General features: G+C 52.1%; 1 protein-coding gene across 1 annotated transcript; it reads right to left on the bottom strand.

Annotated features, from left to right (window-relative positions):
- Positions 1-6,397: 6,397 nt before the first annotated feature.
- Positions 6,398-23,619, bottom strand: AMBP (alpha-1-microglobulin/bikunin precursor). Its single transcript, XM_030535854.1, has 10 exons — positions 23,500-23,619; positions 21,429-21,571; positions 20,415-20,491; positions 19,527-19,640; positions 18,882-18,983; positions 14,452-14,489; positions 12,281-12,359; positions 11,534-11,701; positions 9,532-9,705; positions 6,398-6,461 (listed from the first exon to the last, which is right to left on the bottom strand). The coding sequence occupies exons 1-10, from the start codon at positions 23,617-23,619 to the stop codon at positions 6,430-6,432; spliced, it is 1,047 nt and encodes a 348-aa protein (XP_030391714.1). The 3' UTR covers positions 6,398-6,429.
- Between the last annotated feature and the right edge of the window lie 233 nt (positions 23,620-23,852).

The raw sequence follows: 23,852 nt of genomic DNA, 5'->3' as shown, positions 1-23,852 counted from the left end.
AACAACATTCAAACCTTGGAAGAACTGAACCTCCTCATACAAATGGAGCAGTTCTTGGATGGTGTTCCTGAAGACATCACACAGTACATACAAGATGGAAAACCCAAAGATCTCGCTGAGGCGGGGGAGATTGGAGCCAAATGGATGGAACTGGCAGAAAGCAAGAAAGCAACTGTCAAGGGGAACGATTACCCCAGGGGGCACACAGACCATAAACCCTACAACCGGGGACAGCCAAAGACCCCACATACCACCCAAGTAAAGCCACAGACACCCTACCCTTCCACCTCACCAGTCTCCAGTAACTCACCTCGGCCCAGTGACCCATCAGATGGAAGATGCTTTAAGTGTAATGAACTGGGACATATCAAGGCCAACTGTCCAAAGAACACCATGCGAGTGCAATTCATTACACCACCATCACCCCAAAGATCCCCAGGCCCGGATGCCTCTCAAATACCCTTGGAGCGAAGGGAAAATTTGAGAGTAGGCGGAAAGAAGGTTACGGCGTGGAGAGACACGGGGGCACAAGTGTCAGCTATCCACCAATCCTTCGTAGACCCCAAATTCATCAACCCAAAGGCCAAAGTTACAATTTACCCCTTCATGTCACAAGCTGTAGACTTGCCTACAGCTCAACTGCCTGTCCAGTACAAAGGCTGGTCCGGAATGTGGACTTTTGCAGTCTATGACAATTATCCTATCCCCATGCTACTGGGGGAAGATTTGGCCAACCAGGTGAGGCGGGCCAAGAGAGTGGGAATGGTTACACGTAGCCAAACCAGGCAAGCTTCCAGACCCATTCCTGTTCCTGAGCCGTCCACAGAGGCCCCGTCTGTGTTACCTGAGACCCAGACAGAGGTAGTGGACCCGGATTCCATGCCTACCACTGAAACAGCCACAGCATCTCCAGTCCCAGGCCCGGAACTGGAACAGCAACCAGCACCAGCAAGTGCAACCACATCTTCAAACTCAACGCCAGTGGGCGCCAGCGAGCCAGAACTGGCAGAAGCACACGACAGCCATACCCAAAAGGCTCAGCCAGAGCCTGAAATACCCTCAGGTGCACCAGCGGAGAGCGGTTCACCAGCAACGGAAACAACCCCATCACCTACATCGCTTCCAGAGGGACCAAGCCCAAGTCCACAGTCTGAGGAAGAACTGGTGACCCCAGCCTCAAGGGAACAGTTCCAGACAGAGCAGGAAGCAGATGACAGCCTTCAGAAAGCTTGGGCGGCGGCACGGAGCACCCCACCGCCTCTCAGCTCTTCTAATCGATCCCGGTTTGTTATAGACCAAGGACTTTTATACAAGGAAATTCTTTCTGGTGGACACCGGGAAGAATGGCAGCCGCAAAAACAGTTGGTGGTTCCAACTAAGTACCGGGGGAAGCTCTTAAGCTTAGCCCATGATCATCCCAATGGCCATGCTGGGGTGAACAAAACCAAGGACCGGTTGGGGAAGTCCTTCCACTGGGAGGGGATGGGCAAGGATGTTGCCAAGTATGTCCGGTCTTGTGAGGTATGCCAAAGAGTGGGTAAGCCTCAAGACCAGGTCAAGGCCCCTCTCCAGCCACTCCCCATAACTGAGGTCCCATTTCAGCGAGTAGCTGTGGATATTCTGGGCCCTTTTCCAAAAAAGACGCCCAGAGGAAAGCAGTACGTACTGACTTTAGTGGACTTTGCTACCCGATGGCCAGAAGCAGTAGCTCTAGGCAACACCAGAGCTAACACTGTGTGCCTGGCCCTAACAGACATCTTTGCCAGGGTAGGTTGGCCCTCTGACATCCTTACAGATTCAGGGTCTAATTTCCTGGCAGGGACCATGGAAAAACTGTGGGAAACTCATGGGGTGAATCACTTGGTTGCCACCCCGTACCACCATCAAACCAATGGCCTGGTGGAAAGGTTCAATGGAACTTTGGGGGCCATGATACGAAAATTCATCAACGAATTCTCCAATAATTGGGACCTAGTGTTGCAGCAGTTGCTGTTTGCCTACAGGGCTGTACCACATCCCAGTTTAGGGTTTTCACCGTTTGAACTTGTGTATGGTCACGAGGTTAAGGGGCCATTACAGTTGGTGAAGCAGCAATGGGAGGGGTTTACGCCTTCTCCAGGAACTAACATTCTGGACTTTGTAAGCAACCTACAAAGCACCCTCCAACACTCTTTAGCCCTTGCTAGAGAGAACCTAAAGGATGCTCAGAAAGAGCAAAAGGCCTGGTATGACAGACATGCCAGAGAATGTTCTTTCAGGGTAGGAGACCAGGTTATGGTCTTGAAGGCGCAACAGACCCATAAGATGGAAGCATCATGGGAAGGGCCATTCACGGTCCAAGAGCGCCTGGGAACTGTAAACTACCTCATAGCATTTCCCAATTCCTCACTAAAGCCTAAAGTGTATCATGTTAATTCTCTCAAGCCTTTCTATTCCAGAGATTTACAGGTTTGTCAGTTTACAGTCCAGGGAGATGATGCTGAGTGGCCTGACGGTGTCTACTACGACGGGAAAAAAGACGGTGGCGTGGAAGAGGTGAACCTCTCAACCACCCTGGAACGTCTGCAGCGGCGACAAATCAAGGAGCTGTGCACTAGCTTCGCCCCATTGTTCTCAGCCACCCCAGGACGGACTGAACGGGCATACCACTCCATTGATACAGGTAATGCTCACCCAATCAGAACCCCACCCTACCGGGTGTCTCCTCATGCCCAAGCTGCTATAGAACGGGAGATCCAGAACATGCTACAGATGGGTATAATCCGCTCATCTACCAGTGCATGGGCATCTCCAGTGGTTCTGGTACCCAAACCAGATGGGGAAATACGCTTTTGCGTGGACTACCGTAAGCTAAATGCTGTAACTCGTCCGGACAACTATCCAATGCCACGCACCGATGAGCTATTGGAGAAGTTGGGACGTGCCCAGTTCATCTCTACAATAGACTTAACCAAGGGGTACTGGCAAGTACCGCTAGATGAACCTGCCAAGGAGAGGTCAGCATTCGTCACCCATGCGGGGGTGTATGAATTCAATGTCCTTCCTTTCAGCCTTCGAAATGCACCCGCCACCTTCCAGAGGCTGGTAGATGGTCTACTAGCTGGACTGGGAGAATTTGCAGTTGCCTACCTCGATGATGTGGCCATTTTTTCAGACTCCTGGCCCGAACACCTACTCCACCTGGAAAAGGTCTTTGAGCGCATCAGGCAGGCAGGACTAACTGTTAAGGCCAAAAAGGGTCAAATAGGCCAAAACAGAGTGACTTACCTGGGGCACCAGGTGGGTCGAGGAACCATAAACCCCCTACAGGCCAAGGTGGATGCTATCCAAAAGTGGCCTGTCCCACGGTCCAAGAAGCAGGTCCAATCCTTCTTAGGCTTGGCCGGATACTACAGGCGATTTGTACCACACTACAGCCAAATCGCTGCCCCATTGACCGACCTGACCAAAAAGACCCAGCCAAATGCCGTTAAGTGGACTGATGAGTGTCAAAAGGCCTTTACCCAGCTTAAGGCGATGCTCATGTCTGACCCTGTGCTCAGGGCCCCGGACTTTGACAAGGCATTCCTAGTAACCACGGATGCATCTGAGCGTGGTATAGGAGCAGTGCTCATGCAGGAAGCAACAGATCACAACTTCCATCCTGTCGTGTTTCTCAGCAAGAAACTGTCTGAGAGGGAAAGTCACTGGTCAGTCAGTGAAAAGGAATGCTATGCCATTGTGTACGCCCTGGAAAAGCTACGCCCATATGTTTGGGGACGGTGGTTCAAACTACAAACTGACCATGCTGCACTAAAGTGGCTTCATACTGCCAAGGGAAACAACAAGAAATTTCTTCGTTGGAGTTTAGCTCTCCAAGATTTTGATTTTAAAATTCAACACATCACAGGAGCTTCTAACAAAGTTGCTGATGCTCTCTCCCGTGAGAGTTTCCCAAAATCCAGTAGTTAAAAAGTGTTCGTAAAATGTAGAAGTCTGTTAGTTATATACTTAGGGGTATATGTAAAGGTGCATGTGTTGTATTAATCTGTTTATTTTCAAGTTCTAGAAGGAAATCGCCGCCAGTGAGCTTCCCCACTGTCTGCAATTTGGGGGGCGTGTCATAAACAGATAGCTAAGGGTTAATGTCTCTTTCACCTGAAGCACCTGACCAGAGGACCAATCAGGAAACCGGATTTTTTCAACTTTGGGTGGAGGGAATTTTGTGTCTGAGGTTTTTGTTTTCTGGCTGCCTGCTTTCTCTGAGCTTTGGAGAAGTAGTTCTGTTTTCTAATCTTCTGTTTCTAAGAGTAAGGACAAAGAGATCAGATAGTAAGTTATATGGTTTCTTTTCTTTGGTATTTGCATGAATATAAGTGCTGGAGTGCTTTAATTTGTATTCTTTTTGAATAAGGCTGTTTATTCAATATTATTTTAAGCAATTGCCCTGTATTGTGTCACCTTAATACAGAGAGATCATTTGTATGTATTTTTTCTTTCTTTTTATATAAAGCTTTCTTTTAAGACCTGTTGGAGTTTTTTCTTTACTTCAGGGAAATTGAGTCTGTACTCACCAGGGAATTGGTGGGAGGAAGAAATCAGGGGGGAGATCTGTGTGTGTGTTGAATTGGCTAGCCTGATTTTGCATTCCCTCTGGGGGAATAGGAAAGTTCTTTTGTTTCCAGGATTGGGAACAGAGAGGGGGAGTCACTCTGTGTAGCTTCACAGAGCTTGTGTCTGTGTATCTCTCCAGGAGCACCTGGAGGGGGGAAGGGAAAAAGGATTATTTCCCTTTGTTGTGAGACTCAAGGGATTTGGGTCTTGGGGTCCCCAGGGAAGGTTTTTCAGGGGGACCAGAGTGCCCCAAAACACTCTAATTTTTTGGGTGGTGGCAGCAAGTACCAGGTCCAAGCTGGTAGCTAAGCTTGGAGGTTTTCATGCTAACCCCCATATTTTGGACGCTAAGGTCCAGATCTGGGAATAAGGTTGGGCTCAGGCTTTGGGCTTTGGCCCCACTCTCAGGGCAGTGGTGCTCAGGCAGGCTCAGGCTTCAGGCCACCCTCCCAGGGTCATGGAATAATTGCTGTTGTCTGAAGGGGGCCGCGGTGCAATGAACTTTGAGAACCCCTGGCTTAGCCCATCCCTGACAGGTGTTTGTCAAACCTTTTCTTAGAAACTTCCCATGATGGCGATCAGGGGCAGCTCCAGGCCCCAGCACACCAAGCGCGTGCTTGGGGCAGCAAGCCACAGGGGGCGTCTGCCAGCTGCCGCGAGGGCAGCAGACAGGCTGCCTTCGGCGGCTTGCCTGCGGAGGGTCCACCGAAGCCATGGGACCAGCGGACCCTCCGCAGGCAAGCTTGCCTGTCGTGCTTGGGGTGGCAAAATGCCTAGAGCCGCCCCGATGGCGATTCCACAACTGCCCTAGGTAATCGAATGTCAACAGCACAAAGCGCGGCACTTCGGTGCACAAGTGCCAGCTTCTAATTTTCCCCAGGGGAGCTCAACCCTCACTCAGCCTCAGGCCCTGCCCCCACTCCACCCCTTCCCCCCCAGATCCCATCTTGCCTCTTCCCCACCACTTTCCATCCCCTCCCCCAAGTGTGCCCCATTCCCCCTCCTCTCCCTCCCTCCCAGCACCTCCTGCACCCTGCAGAACAGCTGATCACAGTGAGTAGGAAGCTCTCGGAGGGAGGGTGCAGAGTTGACTGGCTGCCAAATTTTAGCTTCTGATTCACATTTTCTGTGTTTTACCCATTTCTCTTAGTTCATCATGTATCTAATCAGAGTTCAGCCCAAAGCCAGTGTTTTGGGTTCTTAGGGGCCTATTGCCCTCTGTTAAATTAGAATGGCCTGCATGGAACATCCCAGTTCGGGACCCTGGGAAGAAGCCTGAATCCAGAAGGGTGTAGGCACTGTTCAGAAACACAGGTCCTGGTTTCATGCTAACAGCCCCAGGTCCATCAAAGAGCAGAGACTTGGGAAACAATGGAGACACAGAAACAGAATCTTACTCCAAGTTCTCCAGGAGGCATCAAATGCTGCGCAAGGCTGGAGGCGAAACCAGGCCTGCTTAGATCAAGACCAGGAAGCATGACTTTGCTGGCTGCACAGGACCCAGTGAAGGGAGCCTGGCAGCAGAGGGTGGTGGGGAAAAGGACTCAGAAGTGATGGATGAATTGCATCAAAGATGGTGGGGAGCTGGGGGCTCTTAGTGCTACATTGGACAGCTGATGGTGGCAGATGCTTACACACCCTGGTGCTGGGTGGGATAAGGGGAAGTCCACGGGATGTGTGTACACACACTGTGCTCATTTTTAGAGACATTTACTGTTCATTAAAACTGATCTACACACAATCAGCCCAAACATTATTCCAAATGCTCTCCTAGCGGGGCCTCCTGCTGGGGCTTTTTAGTGATTCCAGTTGTCACTCCTCATCCCTGTGTCCCCTTCAGTTGGACAAGCCCAGAAACTCCTCCTCTGCTATAAGAAAAGAGAGAAAACGTGTCACCACAGGCTGTGCAGAGAGCTACGCACACACTTCAGGTGCAGCGGGAGGCACCCAGAGACCGTGGCAATGCACACGGTGTGAGTGCTGAGGTGACAGCTGGACAGGCAGCCGTGGAGATCGCACCGACTGCAGTCCCACAAACACCAGAATGGGTTGATCAATACAGACATAGAATTAGGAAACAATTTCTTTCAGGGGGTCACAGATCTGCACCCCATGGGAGGGTGTTTCCCGGCATGCTGGAACCAGTGTGCTAAATAGCAGTGTGGCCAAGGGTAGCACAGACACTAGCTCAGGCCAGCCGCCTGGCTACAAACCCACCCGGACCCCAAGCTGCCCCCCGGCCACCCTGCTATTTTTAGTGTGCGAGCTCAAGCAGACCTAGCACCTGTCTGCCAGCCCATGCTGCGAAGCACAGCCCTAGCTCCAGGGGGGAGGGATAGCTCAGTGGTTTGAGCCTTGGTCTACTAAACCCAGGCTTGTGAGTTCAATCCCTGAGGGGGCCATTTAGGGATCTGGGGCAAAAATCTGTCTGAGGATAGTCCCCTTTGAGCAGGGGGTTGGACTAGATGACTCCTAAGGTCCCTTCCAACCCTGATATTCTATGCTGCTTACTGAGATCATCAGCCCCAGAGTCTGTACACTGCAGCTGTCCCTGTCCCCTCCAACTGCTTCTCAGGTACTTTTGAATGTCTTTATTGTTTGCTCATCTATGGGATTTCTAATGGGCCCATCGCCATAGGTACACATGGGCAGATTCTACATTCCTGACCTAGACCAAACACTCTGAGCTCAAGGAGAGCAAGGTCTGAATGACAGGGCCTCCACTGTAGAAAGGCAATAGCAACAGCAGGCTGTGAAACGCTATGCATGTGAAACTCCTGGGCAGTAGCACAGCTGCTTTCCAGTGGCTGGAGCTCTCACCCAGCCCAAGGTGCACTCAGTCGGGAACAGATGACCTGCAGGACCCTCCCCTCCATCACAGACATGGCTTCATTAATCCTTGACACACACAGCTAGCACAGGATATAACCCCAGAATTAGTCCTTCTTCCCATCAGAGCTCAGGGAATGCCAATGTTCCTTTGAGATACCGGCACTGGACTGGGTACCTGGCAGGTCTAGGATGTACCTGTGACAGGAGGCAGAAGCCAAGTGGTTAACGGAAACCTATTTGCCAATAGCAGCTCAGAGCTAAGTGCATTGTGTAGCAGAGCTGTTGACACATTCAGGACCACCTCAGAGGGGAGTAGTGCCACTGGCTAGAGTAGGGAACTGGCCAAAAAGGACACCTAAGTTCTGTTCCTGCTTCTGCCACTGACTCAGGTGATCGAGAAAGTCACTTAGGAAAACACTTTCCAAGGTGGGTGCCTGCAGTGAGCACCTAGAGCCATAAACCAGGCACACTGTGACTAGAACCAGCCAGATTGTCCAGCATGTTGCCTTTACTTGGAGCTGCAGGGACTCAGGGCTTCTGAAATCCAGGCTGCTCCATTCGGCCATCTGGATTCAGAGCCTTATATATGGATTTAGATACTTAACTGTAGGCACCAACTTTGAAAATGTTGGCACTAGCCTGTCTTTGTGGTGTGCCTAGTTTCCCTGCCTCTTAAAAAGGAGCAACCCATTCTCCACAGATGTAAAGGACTGGTGAAAAGTGCTGCATGGCAGGAAGCAGGGCCTGCCACAGAGCCAGTCTCCGGGCACCCTAACAAGCACAGCTGGCCTGTAGCCAATCAGAAAAGCCAGCAGACCCCTCTTGAGCCCAGTGGCATCAGTTTAGTGGCTGCTCAAAGCACTCCCGACTGTGGTAGCTCTTGTTCATTGCCACCCCTGCTCCGGCCTTGTCTCACTCCAGGGAACCCCATTCTGACTTCAGACTTTGGCTCTGATCCTTGGCTCTGGCCCCTTCAGGGCGTCGCCCCGCTCACGCCATCCCTCCCTCTGTCACTTGCTCTCCCCCACCTTCGCTTGCCCATTTTCACTGGGCTGGGGTAGGGGGTTGGGGTGCAGGAAGGGGTGAGACCTCCAGCTGGGGATGCAGGCTCTGGTGTGGGGCCAAGGATGAGGGGTTTGGGGTGCAGAAGGGGGCTCAGGACTGGGGTAGGAAGTTGGGGTACAGGGGAGATGAGGGCTCTGGCTGGGGATGAGGGGTTTGGGGTGCAGGAGGGTGCTGGGATGTAGGAGGTGGTGAGGGCTCTGGCTGGGGTTGTAGGCTCTGGGGTGGGGCCAGGAATAAGGGGTTTGGAGTGCAGGAGGAGGTGGGAAGGAGGCTCCGGGCTCAAATTTGGGTGGAGGAGGGGGCGCAGGGCTGGGGCAGGGGGTTGGAGTGCAGAAGGAGGATCAGGTGCAGGCTCCAGCCCCAGAAGCAGCCAGTATGTCCCCGCAGTCCCTAGGCAGTGGCGCGGGCGCATGGCTCTGTGTGCTGCCTCTGCTCCCAGGTGCTGCCTCTGCAGCTGCCACTGGCCACAGCACCCTGCGTGCCCCGCTGCGAATGGCCAGCCAGACTTTTAACAGCCCGAAGCCATCAGTTCCTTTTTCAACCGGACGTAAGGAAACCCTAACCGGCAGCCAAGCTCCCCACTCCCTTCCAGGGCCTCCTATCCAGTGCGATCAGCTGTTCCGTGATGTGCAGGAGGCGCTGCAGGAAGAGGGCAGAACTGGGCAGGAAGAGGTAGAGGGGGATGTGGGCTTGGGAGAAGGGGTGGAGTGGGGCTGGTGCCCGGGCGGAGTGGGGCTGGGAGAGGCAGGGCAGGGGTGGGAGCTTGGAGGAAGGGGGTAAGAGGGGGGAGGTCTGGGATGGACCAGGGAGGTGCAGGGGGTTGAGCACCCCCAGGGCCCAGAGGAAGCCAGTGCCTGTGGCAAGAGAATCTGGCAGCAGGGATGAGGGAGTAGAGAGATGGGGTGTCTGCTGCTGTGTCATGTTATGTCCTTCCTGGAAGAAAACAACTTCCCCGAGCTGCAAATGCTGGTGGGCTGAGAGGGCTGGAGCCGTGGCTGCTGAAGGAGCGCTAGCTCTGTGATAGTACCGGGCGCACCATACCGTCTGCTGGGACCCCGCAGTATTCCCTGCATTCCTTCTCCGTGTAGAATTTGTTCCCGTTGCCCTGGCAGCCTCCATAGTTGAAGCTGGTGCACTTGCCCTGGGTTGCATCAAAGGCCCAGAGTATCACTGGTTGCTGACAAGGTCCTGGAACTATGGGTAACCTGCAGGCCGCTGGGAGAAAGAGACAAGAGGGGAGAAAGTGGAGCCCCACTCTTCCCAGGCCCGAGGCCTGGAGCCCCCCAGTTCCAGGCCGGGAGCCAGTGGAAGGAAAAGGATTCACGCAGTGGGCAGGCAGCAGAATCTGCTACGCTGGCATATCTGGTGGGTGGAGGAGAGGAGTGGGACTGTCAGGGGCAGGCTTGTCTGCACCCAAATGGCAGTGCTTTAACTGCAGCAGCCTAGGTAAACCAGCAGAATGCCCCCCCACACACACACACACACACACTGGAAGCAGTTGATATACATGTGCTTGTACTGGAACAACTGGTCCTGTACAGGGAATTTGCCAGACCAGCAAAGCCCCCTTGGAGAGCTTATACAGACAAAAGGATTCTTCTACCCATAGAAGTTGCAGCCATACTCCTGTTTGCCAGAGCTCTGCTGGCCAAATTTGTAGTGTAGCCCTGGCATGGGAATGGGAGTAACTATAGCAGAGTGCAGCACCTGTACCCCACTCTAACTGCCCCACACTACAGGGGGCACCAGTCTAATGATACCAGGAAAAAAGGCCACCCCTGACCAGCTCGGTTATACTGGGACGAACACCGGACCTGAGGCCTTTCTGGAGAGCCCATCACCATAGTATCTAGGCATGTTCTCGCCATCCCCTCCACAGAGATGGGCTTGAACAGATTTCCCTCGGTTGCTCTGAGCCAAGCCCAGCAACTCACAGCAGAGAGGCTGGAAAGGTGCAAGACCCCACAACAGAGCAGTAGTCGGGGCACTGACAAGAGAGCAAACCCACAATTCCCTGACCGCAATCAGCCAGGTTCGCCGCTGGGCTTGTTTGGTTACGCCCATTGTGCCGACTGCCCAGACACAAAGTATTTTATATTGATTGTTGGTGGTAGATATGGCTGAAGGCCCCGGGGTAACCCAGGGAAGTGACTTGGGAAGTTAACCGGATCAGTTCTTTTATGGCGAATAGAGAGAGTTGGGTGACATTTTTCAGGCAAACAGCAAATTTCACTAAAAATGCATTTTGGGGGGTACTGAAATGATTTGCAAAACTTGGGTCGAATTCAGTGAATAGTTTCAACCCAAAAAAACAAAAGGAAAAAGGAAAAGAATGTTAGAAAACAACAAAACAATTTGTTTCAGCCATTTCAATATGAAACATTTCAAGTTTTATTTTAAACCAGCATTTCCTTTAGAAATTTAACTATTATTAAAAAAAAGGTGAAAACCACCCAAAAATGACCCAAAATGAAGCACCAAAAATCATTTTATTTTGGGTCAAAGGAATCGCTTTGTTGGATCCAGAACTAGGGCGACCAGGTGTCCTGATTTAATAGGGACAGTCCTGGTATCTGGGGCTTTTTCTTATATATGCTCCTATTACCCCCCACCCTCTATCCTGATTTTTCACACTTGCTGTCTGGTCACCCTATCCAAAACTAATGGTTTTTGCTTTGGCCCCTGAATCACAAAAAGCAGTGACTCACTCAGTTCTAGCCACCTCTCCATTTTCTAGTCACCTCTTGCAGTCAGGCCTTGGCATGCACACTGTTTGGTCTCATTTTGGCCCATGACTGATTTCTCAGAGCTCTCCCCACTGCGCTGGGCTCCCTCCACACTGGCAGCACGTGAGCACATCGCTTCCCCATAGCACTGAGCCTGGGTCACGTGCACAAGGAAAGGGCTTTGAAGCAGGAAGCTAGGACCACACTGGAGGAGCGGAAGGCTGGGGGCGCCCAGATCAGAGGGACAGTGAAATCTGAGCCTGCCCCTCCTGCGCTGCCCATGGGTTGCTCAGACTTTGAAGGGCTGCCCCCCTTACCCTCGGTTCTACAGGTCTGAAGACACTTCTTTTCCGAAAGGAAGTTGTTCCCATTCCCAAGACAGCCGCCATAGTGGAAGGTCTCGCAGGCCATAGAAGAGGAGTTGTAGAAGAACCGAACGTTCATCCCCATGCAGGGACCCACATCTTTATTCAGTCGGCAGAAATCTGAGCACATCAAGAGGTTTGAGCCTAGTGAGTTGCGTTTTAAAGCCACAGAAATGCATGGCATGTGGTGGTGACATCCAGGGGTTACATGGCCGTGTCCCCTGCCCTCTGAGCCATCTCCCCGGGGCCATAGCCTAACCCCCAAACCTCTGAGGAGATTCAAACATCTCCCATTTCCATGTGCTGCTTTCCCCCACCTAAGGGATTTCCCATGGAGATCACCCAGCTCTGTGGGGCAGGGGGAGCAACGGTCAGTCCTGGAGTAGGGGCAGGTTTGTAGCATAGAGAGCTGTGTCCCACTGGAAAAGGCAGAGAGTCCCAGCTCTCTGATGGCCACACTGCAGTTGCCAGTAACCCTGGAAAGTCTCAAGGCAGGAGGCTTAAAGTGATAGCACCTGGCTGCCTAGAAAAGCTATGGCAGGTAAAAATGGAGTTTTCAGCATGAATTTATTCTGTGTTTCTGCTCCTGCTGAGGTCTGTGCACAGCCATCCCTTTTCCAGACAGATGGAGGAGGAGGGTCCCAGTGAGAGCACTCCAGCCATCCCCAGAGTGTGGTGAGACCCCATCTTAGTACAGACCTTCCTTTTTGCTGATGAGCGGCAGCAGAGGACCTTCAGCTGAGCCCTCTTGCTCCGGCAGGACAGCTCTCCGATCCCTCTGCACACAGAAGAAAGAGCAGCTCATTAAGAGCAAGTTTCCATTGACAATGCAGTGGAAAAATCGTGAGCCATAAATCCCAGAGTCTCTCCTAGGATGGCAACGAATGCAGAGATTCCACAGGCCTATAAGATGGGGGACACACAATGCCCGGGAGCAGGCTCAAGAGGAGCGGGTCCCTGGGCAGAACATATTCTCCCAAGTGAAGGATGGGCCCGGGAATCACTGGGATTCTAACAGAGCTTCTGCAGCGTTCCGCTCCCTCTGCACCCCTGGGAACGGCTGGCAGTGTCAGTCCCAGCTCGGGTAGGTGTATGGGGGGCAGCTGGGGGGTGTCAGTCCCAGCTCGGGTAGGTGTATGGGGGGGCAGCTAGGGAGTGTCAGTCCCAGCTCGAGTAGGTGTATGGGGGGCAGCTGGGGGTGTCAGTCCCAGCTCAGGTAGGTGTATGGGGAACAGCTGGGGGGTGTCAGTCCCAGTTCGGGTAGGTGTATGGGAGGGCAGTTAGGGGGTGTCAGTCCCAGCTCGGGTAGATGTACCAGCGGGGGAAGGGAGGGACAGCTGGGGGCTGTCAGTCCCAGTTCGGGTAGGTGTATGGGAGGACAGCTGGGGGGTGTCAGTCCCAGTTCGGGTAGGTGTGTGGGAGGACAGCTGGGGGGTGTCAGTCCCAGTTCGGGTAGGTGTGTGGGGGGACAGCTGGGGGTGTCAGTCCCAGCTCGGGTAGATGTATCAGCGGGGGAAGGGAGGGACAGCTGGGGGTGTCAGTCTCAGCTCAGGTAGGTGTATGGGGGGGCAGTTAGGGGGTGTCAGTCCCAGCTCAGGTAGCTGTATGGGTGGCAGTTAGGGGGTGTCAGTCCCAGCTCAGGTAGATGTATAGCACTCTCTCTGCTCATGGCAGGTGGGCTCCAGCTGGCTGCTCAAGGACATACCCGGGGGGCGCATCGGACGGTACTCAAGCAGCTAGTCCATCCATGTCACAGTGGCTTGAGCAGAGCTAGCACGGCTACTGTGCTGCGCAGAGGGACTCACCGAGCCTCTTCCTTCAGCAAAACTGGACAGCGCAGTCAGTAATGAAGCGAGCAGCTTCGTCCATCTGGCAAAGAAGTACGTGCACCCCTAGGAACGGGCTGTCAGGGCCGTCCGGGGGCGGGGGGAAGGGCAGAACAAAAGCTGCCGCTTGCACTGGGTGCCCCATTAGAGGGCCCGCAAGCCAAGTGGCATGACCTGGAGTCACAGTGCCAGTCAGTGAAGTTTGGCTCTGCTCTTGGCTTCTGTGATATCTTGTAGCAGTGAGTTCCACAGACTAAGCATGTGTTGTGTGAAAAAGTACATTAGGTCATCCTGCGATTTGGCAGGAGCTGCACTCCTGGGACAGGTAATGAGACGTGAGGCCTTTCACCTCTTCATCACCTAAAAGTTATTGGCCATTTGATAGCCCCTGTATGCCATGAGTTTAGTGGTCTCAGACCACTTCCTAGTGAGCAAGTGTCTCACAAATAACCTCCACTACATCTGAGACTAATTAAAGGGCTGTTGGCACCAATTGGCACCAATTTACCCAGTGGAGGGCCTGGCCCTAAGGTTTAAAGAGGCCACAGATACTGACATGCCTTCTCCCTCTTCGAAGGGGGTCCCTCTGAGTCCAAGTGGAGTACACAGGTGGACGGGGGGGACTCCTGGCTCCAGAACTGGCTACTTGCACCAAACATGGAACATTAAAGTAAAATCAAATGTAACAAAGCGGCATCTTCATGGGGTCTTGCCTTGGCTTAAAAGCTGACCCCTTGTGCCCATTTCATTCCACTGTACCCTAGGCTCCTTACAAGGTTTACTGTCATCACAGACACAAGCACATCAAGAGACATCAGTGCTGGTGAAGGGCCATCTGCCATGGTGGCTGAGAAAGGCAGGCTGGGCCCTTCTGAAGAGCTCCCAACCTGAGCAGCATGCACATCCTTAATCCAGTGGCCTAGATACCACAACGAACATGGAGTTCCAGACTGCCCTTTCTGGAGGGACGCCTAACGCGCCAGCGCAACTCTGGAGACCCAGGAAATTCAGCTTGTGAGGTTCCTTCCAGCCCCATCAACTCACCTTGGGTTCAGGTTGGATCTCACTAGGCACACATTCACCTGCACCAAGGGACAGGACAGGAGAGCGTTAGTGGGATGGGAGATAGGAGATGGAAGCTGTTGGTGGAGAGAGGCAGCTCCTAACGGGCCTGCCCAACTTTGTCCAGTTTACCTCTATCATCGCCGGACACGTGCACTCTGTCTACAGGGATAAACACTACTGACTTCCAGGATGCCCCATGCTCCCCCCCAGGTCTGCATGCAGAGCGAAGCTTAGGAATCCCACCACTCTTCCATGCTATCTCCATGGCCCCTTGGTGCAGGCTGATCTGAACTATATGGAACTGGCAAGGGCAAGAGCGGGCAGAGTGATGGCAGGAGGAATGGGCAGGTGCAGCTGGTTGGGCCCTAGGATTCTCTCCCACCACCCCAAGACCTATGTGACAGAAATTAAGGCAGCCCCAGGCTGTAGTACCAGGCATTGCTAGAGAATAGGCTGGCAAGGCTCTCGTGGACCATGCTGCGTATCTGTGTCAATACCGCCCTGCACCCATAGTGCCCATGTAAGAAGGGCTGAGACCTGCCCTGCCTGTCCCTGTCAGGAGAGTTTCCTGCATAGAATGGCTGTCATTTCCTCATGCTCCTCTCCCAGCCTTTTACTCACCCATCAGCTACCCAACTCTTACACTTCTGTTTGGATCGCATCACCCTGAAATTGCAAGCCCACCTTCATGACCACAGCTGTACAGTGCCTGGCAAGAGCAGGTGGGGGCAGTTCAGCTTATAGAACCAGAGAAGTTAGGGGCTGGAAGGGATCTAGGGAGGCCATCTCATCCAGCCAAGCAGGACCAGGTAACCCTACCCCATCTTTGAAGGGGTCTGTCCAACCTCTTCTTAATCCCTTCAAAGACAGGTGTAACGGTGCCCCCCATAAGGCTTTATGGAATATGCTTATGATTGTATATGTGACATAAGTGGAATATGTTTTACGCTACATATGCCATGTAACATATCTGTGTAAGGTTATGATTTACTGAATCATAGAATATCAGGGTTGGAAGGGACTTCAGGAGATCATCTAGTCCAACCGCCTGCTCAAAACAGGACCAATCCCCAGACAGATTTTTACTCCAGTTCCCGAAATGACCCCTCAAGGATTAAACTCACAACCCTGAGTTTAGAAGGCTGTGCATCCGTTTCTATCAGTGTTATAGAGCGCAAACAATTTATGGGTTTACCCTGTATAAGAGTTATACAGGTAAAATGGATTTATTTGAGGTTAGACCCCATTGGGAGTTGGGCATCTGAGTGTTAAAGATAGGAACACTTCTGTGAGCTGCTTTCAGTTAAGTCTGCAGCTTTGGGGCACGTGGCTCAGACCCTGGGTCTGTGCTGGAGCAGACGGGTGTGTCTGGCTCAGCAAGACAGGGTGCTGGAGTCTCAGGCTGGCAGGGAAAGCAGGGGCAGAAGTAGTCTTGGCACATCAGTTGACGGTTCCCAAGGGGGGTTCTATGATCCAACCCATCACAACAGGGATTCGGCAACCTCCCTCACTAACCTGCTCAAGTGCTTCGCTGTCCTGACATCCAGCTTAAATCTCCTTTGCTGCAGCTTACCCCCCCCCATTCCTTCTTGTCCTGCCTTCGTGGACACTGTGGTCTTTAGAACAGACCTTAGCATATTTGAAGCCTGTTATCAGGTCCCCCCTCAGTGTTCATTTCTCAAGACTAAGCAGGCCCAGTTTTCTGAACCTCTCCTCACAGGTCAGGTTTTCTAGACCTTTCATCATGTTTCTTCATCTCCTCTGGCCTCTCTCCAATTTGTCCACATCTTTCCTAAAGTGCAGCTCCCAGAACTGCACACAGCACTGCAGCCAAGGCCTCCCCAGTGCCAAGCAGGGCAGGGCAGTTACGTCCTGTGTCCTTAGGGAGCTCCCCATCAAGGGATTCAAATGCAGAGTGACCGTGTGTCCTCGTTCAGCCCTTCCAATACCACAGCCCATGCACCCCCTTAGGGCCTATGATCGCACTACAGATACTCAGCCTCAGTTTCCCCTCTTAGAATGTTCAAATAAAATGTCCCCCAGGCTTTCCCTTGGCCAGGACTCCTCCTTGGGGACTGGGTTTATTCATATGAAATAAACTACAAATAAAACTCAAAGTTTAACAACTCCACCTCCCAACACAAAGTTTCTCTTCCTCCCGGGCTCCCTGCCTAGGGCAGCTGCCTGGTCTCCAGCGTCTCTCTGCAGAAGCCTTTCATCACACTCTGCAACAGCTTACCCCACTGCAGCCTCTTGCTGCTCTCCCCAGGCACTCCCCCTCCCGGCACTGTGCACTCCGTGCTGGTGAGCCGCCCTGGTACAGCCATGTGAGCAGTTCAGTCCCTGGTTCTTGCCTTTTCCTTCTCCACCGTGGGGGCTCAGCAGAGCAGGGCAGGGTGTGGGTGGACTGTCGTTCACCAGGGACCTCTCTGGCCAACTAGCACATGAGGTCATGGAGGGGATTCTGGCTAACTCATCAGTGGAAACGCATGCAGCCTCACTGGGAGGGAGTGCAACTGGAAGTAGTGAGAGGAACTCCGCCTCCCTCCCGGGGAACTCCTGGCATTCAGGAGCTGGGGATCACGTGTGGGGCAATGACCCAGCTGCCGAGCAAGGGTGCTGGTGATACGTCAGGGCTGAGAATGGTGACAAGGGTTCCCATTCTCCACACTAGTGGGAAATGACGCTGCTTGGGGGTGCGTTATGCCTAAGCCTCCTGGAGGCCTGCAGCTGTCTAACTAACACACACCCATCATCACAGCATCTGGGCACCTTTGAGCCCATCATGCGGCTCTGTTCTGGACTGTAGCTGAAGGTGCGTGGGGCCTGGGAGCCTGATCCATTCAGAGACGGCCCAGTCTCCTTGTCTCCACACAGCTCCTCTCTGCTACTTCTTACTCACCACAGATCTCTCATCCTTTCTCTCACTTTCCTGCCTCTTGTCCATCCCTTCAAGCCCCTGGCTGACTGCTCTTCCAACCTGCCTGTGGCACTACATCCCTTATTCATCATAGTAATATTATTATGCTATGATTTTGGCAGAATTAGGATATATTTTGTGCAAGATAAGGCATGTGAGATATCATTGGAAAGGTTATGATTTACTGAATATGATTATTCTATTTGTATGCATGTATCATTTTGGTATCTGAAGTTAGGAATATCGTTTGTGCATCTATATAAATGTGTTTACATCTAGGGAACGTCCACTAGACAAAATGCAATCAGTCTAGATGGCTGGCTGGGAAGGGCCATTAGGGAAAACAAAAGGTCTTAGAAGATGCTAATCTCCCACAGGGGACCCTTCCTGGGGAGCCTTCCTGAGGATGCTACAAACAGCCTCCAAGTCATGGCTGCTGTGTCCCTATAGGGGCATGTGAACAAATCACCTGGTACTGGACTCCATCTTGAAATACCGTGTTTTTCCACTGACCAGGTGTGGGAACTAAGAGAAGAGACAAAAGGTTCCCGCCATATACAAAAGCTATTTAAGGTAGGGGAGTGACACAACTGTGATTCTCCACTGACTCCCTGCCCAAGAAGATTGCGAGAAACAACTGAGAAACCAGGACTGGACTAGGGGAGAAGGGCTGAACCCAGGCTAGAGAGATTTCTAGCCTGTGAAAGGAATACCTGGAATTTTAAGCTGCAAACAAGTGTAGCTTGCCCTCAAGAATCTCTACAAACTGCCTAAAACAAAACTTAGAGTGAGAATTTGCTACTCACATCCAACCTCTTTAATATATTAGGCATAGATTGTGTTTTAGTTTCTTTGCTAGGTAATCTGCTTTGATCTGATTGCTATCCCTTATAATCACTAAAAATCGATATTTTGTAGTTAATAAACTTGGTTTTGTTTTGTCTAAAACCAGTGGATGGGACTCATAACTGGGGCCAGTAAGCTGTTGCATATCTTCCTCCACATTGAGGGAGGGGGAGAATTTCATAAGCTTGTGCTGTACAGTTCCCTGGGCAGTGTAAGATGGTATAATTTTGGGTTTACACTCCAAAGGGTGTGTGTGCATACCTTAGGAATTGTGAGGTGCCTTAGTTGAGCCTTCCCATGCAGAGAATCCCTAGATCTCAGCATGTGTGTGTAGCTGCAGCTGGGTGTGTCCCTACCTGCATGTGTGTTGGAGGGGGTTTGAGGGCCTGTCACAGCAATACAGTGTAAAGGGCACCCAGGCTTGTGGGTCAGGCAGACTCAGTGGTACCCCAATTCCAGGTGGCACCCTGGGGGGGATCCCATCACATAGCCATGCTGCATTCTCCCTCCCTGCTGTTCGGCTGGAGTGGACAGTGTGGTCTGGAAAGAGCGGGCAAGTCACAGAACATACAGACCATGGAGGTGCCTGAGGCCAAGGGGAGGAGGGGGCCCTGCAGTGACACTCTCATCATAGCTGGGTTACCTTTGTTAATCATGATGAAGATGGAGTCCTCAGGAATCCCCATCTCCTGAGCAAACTGCCTGAAATCCACAATAAGGCCTTCTCGCAGCTCTGGGCTCCTTCCTGGAAAGAACCCAAACTTCAGCAAGTGTGTGAGTGGTGTATGGGTTGGGAGACGGTCTGAAATCCCACCCCCCCACTTCCCTCCTACAAAGCTCCTGCAGCTAAAGGCAGGCCCATTCTGGCAAGCTTCCCCTTCCCAGCTCAGTGTGTGGAACACACCATTTAGCGTACCAGGTCAGATCTCTGCTCCACACACCTGTCCCCAGCAGTGGCCAAGTACTTGTAAGGACCAATATTTGTATTGCACCTCAATCCTGATGAGACGCAACCCTTGACATTCCAGCCCTGGGCCTCTCCTGAGCAGGCCCTGCCAAAGCCAGACCAAATGACCCCCAATTGGGGGGATAATTGTGTGGAGACTCAGGCCTCTTGTGACCAAAGTTGGGCTGGTCCAGACTCTTCGGTTTGGAACAGGTGTTGAGCCCCCCACAGGTCATATCACTCAGCACCAGGGCAACAGCCTCACTATCACCTCATGATGGATGCAGGGGCCTGAGCGCTTTGCTAATGGCACAGCAAGATGCCATGGTCACAGACACGTACCATAGAGTTTGGCTGTAATTGTCAGTCCAAAGCTACTTTTCTTCTGCATTAGAATGATGGCGTATTCCTCATAGTTGGTGTGCACCACATAGGAATTGATGGTCACGTCCCAGCCTGCAGAAAAGGAAATACACACACAGCCGCCAGTGGGCACTTCTCTAAATGGGTATGAATAGGGGATAATCTTCCCTTTGAAAATGGGCTAGGTGAAATGTGGCAGCTGGCCCAGGGTCCTAGCCTGTGCTATTTGCTGAACCTGGTTGCTTCTGCCTAAACCATGGTGGCTTTCAAGTAGCCACAGTTTGAGCTAATCTGGCCTCATTGCAGGGAGCTGTCCCATCCATGCAGGGACCCAAGGCTACCCCACAGTGTATGCGCTGCACAGACGTGACCTGATTTCACTGGCCATGATTCACTGCTGCATTACTCTCATTTTATACTCAGGTAACTTCACTGCATCTAAGAGAGTTAAAAACCCTGGGTGATAATAAACAAACAACTTAAACTGATTCAAAAGAGAAACTGACAGGGCTCTTTTAATTACGACTGCTGTTGGGGGATCTTCAAAGTTAGAGGAGGAAGAGATCTGGAATAGGATTGGTCCCTGCACTACTTTCTTCAGGCCTTTATCCCAAAGCCTGGATTTAAATGTCCTAAGCCACTGAACTGCTACAACTCCCATTGAGAGACTGTTTCACAGTCTCTATTAGATTTCCATGTTAGACTTTACTTCCCAGGTAGCTGGTTGCATTTTCCTTCCCTTCATTTCATCCCCTTACTCCTTGCTGGGCTGTCATCCCTTCTCTTTTTACATCAAGTTCTGCATCCAAATGGTTCTAAGTGCATGCAGCTCTAGGAGGAAAGCAGAGTTGTCCTTCCCACACTTACTGGGGTTATAGTAGGTGTATTTTCCAGGTATGTCGGTTTTTTGGTACTCTCCAGAAACCTGCGTGCAGACACCTTGCCTGGGAAGGAGAGAGAAAACCTCTAATAACTGCAGCTATTCCCAGTCCCACTCCAATGATGGACCAACAGAGTTCTTTAGTCACTGTAGGCCCCCAGGGCTGTGGATCCATTGGCCCTGCCCTCTCCCCAGCACCCATCACAAGAACCTCCAGCTTCCTCCTCACTTTCGGCCCCAGTGAGTCTGGTGGACCTGGGCCTCCACAGATGAGAGGAAGGAGCAGGATGCGACCCTGCACGACTAGTATAGTGGGATAGTAACGGGCAGTTTTGCCTCCTTTTATTTTGTACTGTCATTTTAAGGCTTTTGAGGCTTTGGTGCTGGAAGCAGGGAGGAGCCTGTGTAAACATCTTTTGATGCTGCCAAGTCAAAAGGTCCCAGGCACCTCCAGTAACATCAGCATTAGTCAAAGCTAGACTTGCTCCTCAGCTGGAGTAGATAACGGCTCTGCAGTGAACTTGTGCGTCTGTCAGGGGCCCCTTAACAATCACGTGCGTAGGTTCTGAAGGTCTATTTCCATTGAAATCCATTCTCTCCTTCCAGGTTGCAATTCCATCCAAAAGACACCTGGGATTCAGAATTAATTTCTTCTTTAGCTCCTTCCCGCTGTGCCCAGGCTCTCATCTCAAAGGGTTTCATAAATAGGCTGTCCAGCGATACACCCATTTTGTAGCTAGTTAATCTCAGGCATAGACGGGGAGTGCTGTGTCCAGCATTGCAGCAGGCAGTACGGAAGCAGACCCCCTGCAATACTGAATCGCAATGGGCCTGATTTTCAGGACCGTCCAACTGAAGCCAGTGGGACCTGCAGGGGGCAGCAGCTCTGAAAATCAGGCCCACTGGAGACAGCTGCAGCTGAGTCTCCTGGGTGCACAGTATATCCGAGTTGTGTTCCTGTGTTCTGGGTAACTGGGGAACAGTAGTTCCTGGGAGCCTACCTGAGTCTGGTACTAGTGGTGCTGATCTGATTACTGGTCATCCCTGGTCCTAGCACCAGCGTGCCCATGTTGAATTTATCCTTGTATTGCTTCATCCATTTGCATGTTGTGCCAGTGGCAATGTCATACCATTTCCCATATACCTAGGAGAAAGGAAAGCACAGCCTTTGACTGCCCCACCCTGCGCCCAAGACAGGCAGGCCAGGGACATTCCACCTCTGCTGAGGATTTGGGGAATTTTCAGGGTTTTCTGCAGAGTTTAAACTTCCATTGCAAAATACTGATGAGCTTGATATTGTGGGGCACCAAGGGTCAGCTCAGGTGCCCAAATAGATCTGGGAGTGAGCCCCTACAAATCCCACGGACTTCAGCGGGGTTACAGACTTTTCAGGAGCAGGTCCCAGGGCTTCTGGCTGCACAGCTTTGTGAGTGTGAAGCTGCCTGAGCCAGCCTGCACCAATGACAATGCCAAGACGGGTGAGCTACCCCCACACATCTCCAAGGTACATGAATTCCGAAATCTCACGATTGCAATTTAAATGTTAACATCATTAACTATTTCATTGTTGGTTGTCCAGAAACATCTAGCTAATGCACTTCTCCTTGCCCTATCAACTTAGTGTCAGACCCACTGCCTGCTGACTCTGCTGTGGGGCTGCTGGATGCCAGCTGTTCCTTCCCTGCTGGGCTCAAACTCCAAACCCTTATTCTCACGTAGCTGCACATTACACCCCTGGACCAGCCCTATAGCCATGTCTCTGACCAACATCTTGTGCCAAGGCTGAAGAAAGCAGATGAGACAAAGTAGTTAATGCACAGTACAAAGCCTAGATCAGAGGTCCCCAGACTGTGGAGCATGCCCCCCAGGGGAGGGCAGAAGAACGTTTGGGGGGCACAGCTGGGGCCTGGGCCAGCCCCGTGGGAGGAGAGAAGGGAGCGCCACCCAGCTCTGCGCCTGGCCCCAGCCTTGGCTGCTTGCCCCACACCCGAGGCTCCACTCCCAGCCCTGTGCCCGGGGCCCTGGCTGCCAGCACCGTGCTCAGGGCTCCTGGCCCCACCCCCAGCTGAGGCCCCAGCATTGGCCTCCTTACCCCTATCCATGTCCCCCCTGCTCCCGGATCTGCAGCCCCACTCCTGGCCCTGGCACTGGTGGGAGGGGCACAGACAGGGTTAAGGGGGGGCCTGAGGTAAAATATTTGGGGACCACTGGCCTAGATAGATACATAGGCTATGTTTACACTACAGCCTGTGATGACAAAACTTATGTCGCTCAAGGGTGTGAATATTCCACCCCCCAAATGACATATGTTACATGACATAAGCATTCATGTGCACAGCACTACGCTGGCGGGAGCGTCTTCTGCCAACACAGCTTCTGCCGCTCACGGAGGTGGTTCTGCTGTGCCAATGGAGAGTTCTCTCCCCCACCCACGCTGCACTGGTACCCTGAATCCATGCCCCATCTCAGTAAGCAGTCTGATTCCTTCTCAGGGTGGCCTTTGAAAAGTGTTGTCTATTCAATGTTAATTAAAAGAAATTTGACGGGGAACCACTTGGCTCCAGAGTCTGGCACCAGTTCATGTAACAGCTCTGCCCACAAGATAATTTCCCCTCAGATTCCCTTGACTGGTTGCTCCCACTGCAGTCTGTGTCGATTCTTTTCCACATAACAGATTGTTCCCTATCTGATACAAATCCTACAGCTCCCCAGCCATGCACATGGGTACCCTACATGGGAAAGGTGCATCATCCATATCTGTTATATCACACAGACTCACTCATTCACTTCCCCCTCTGCACACACTTAAACCCTTCCTATCAGGGTGTCTGCAGTGAGATGCAGCACCTATCACAATACACATTCATCAGAGGAGCACCCACACTAGCACCCCAGCTCTGTATCCCATCTAATTGATGTGGATCAGAGTGAGACCCTTCCAGCTCTGGCCGAGCTCTTCTTGGAAGAGGACCTGAGATGGTGATTGAAAATATTGGCATTTTTAGAGACAAAACACACTTCACCTTTCTAATCTACTCCTGAGAGTTAATGTAAGCGCTAGAGAGTTGTTACCCGTTCAGGCTCGAAATTCTCCTGCACTTGGATATCCTGGACTTGGCTCCCAGTCGGGCTCCCTCTGGCTGTGGGCAGGTAGGCAAGAAAGAGAAGGAAGAAGAACTCCTGGAACTTCATGGCCCCGAGGTCGGTTGTGCCCCTCAGTTTCAGAATGGACAGACTCAGCCTGTAACGTGGACAATGCAAAATGTGAACTCCAAACCCCTGGCCACGGCAAGAGGTGAATGGCCGTGGGTGGGCAGAGCATGTCATAGTATATCCCAGGCAGCCAATCAAGCAGAGAATGCAGCCCTGATGGATCCAGATAGTGCAGGCTCAGGGAAATGGAGACTTCTGGACCAAGCCTCTGT

This window comes from Gopherus evgoodei, chromosome 16 (genome assembly GCF_007399415.2).
Source record: "Gopherus evgoodei ecotype Sinaloan lineage chromosome 16, rGopEvg1_v1.p, whole genome shotgun sequence".
Classification (NCBI taxonomy): Eukaryota; Metazoa; Chordata; order Testudines; family Testudinidae; genus Gopherus; species Gopherus evgoodei.
The sequence above is the reverse complement of the archived record's forward strand: the minus strand, read 5'-3'. Positions and strand labels throughout refer to the sequence as shown.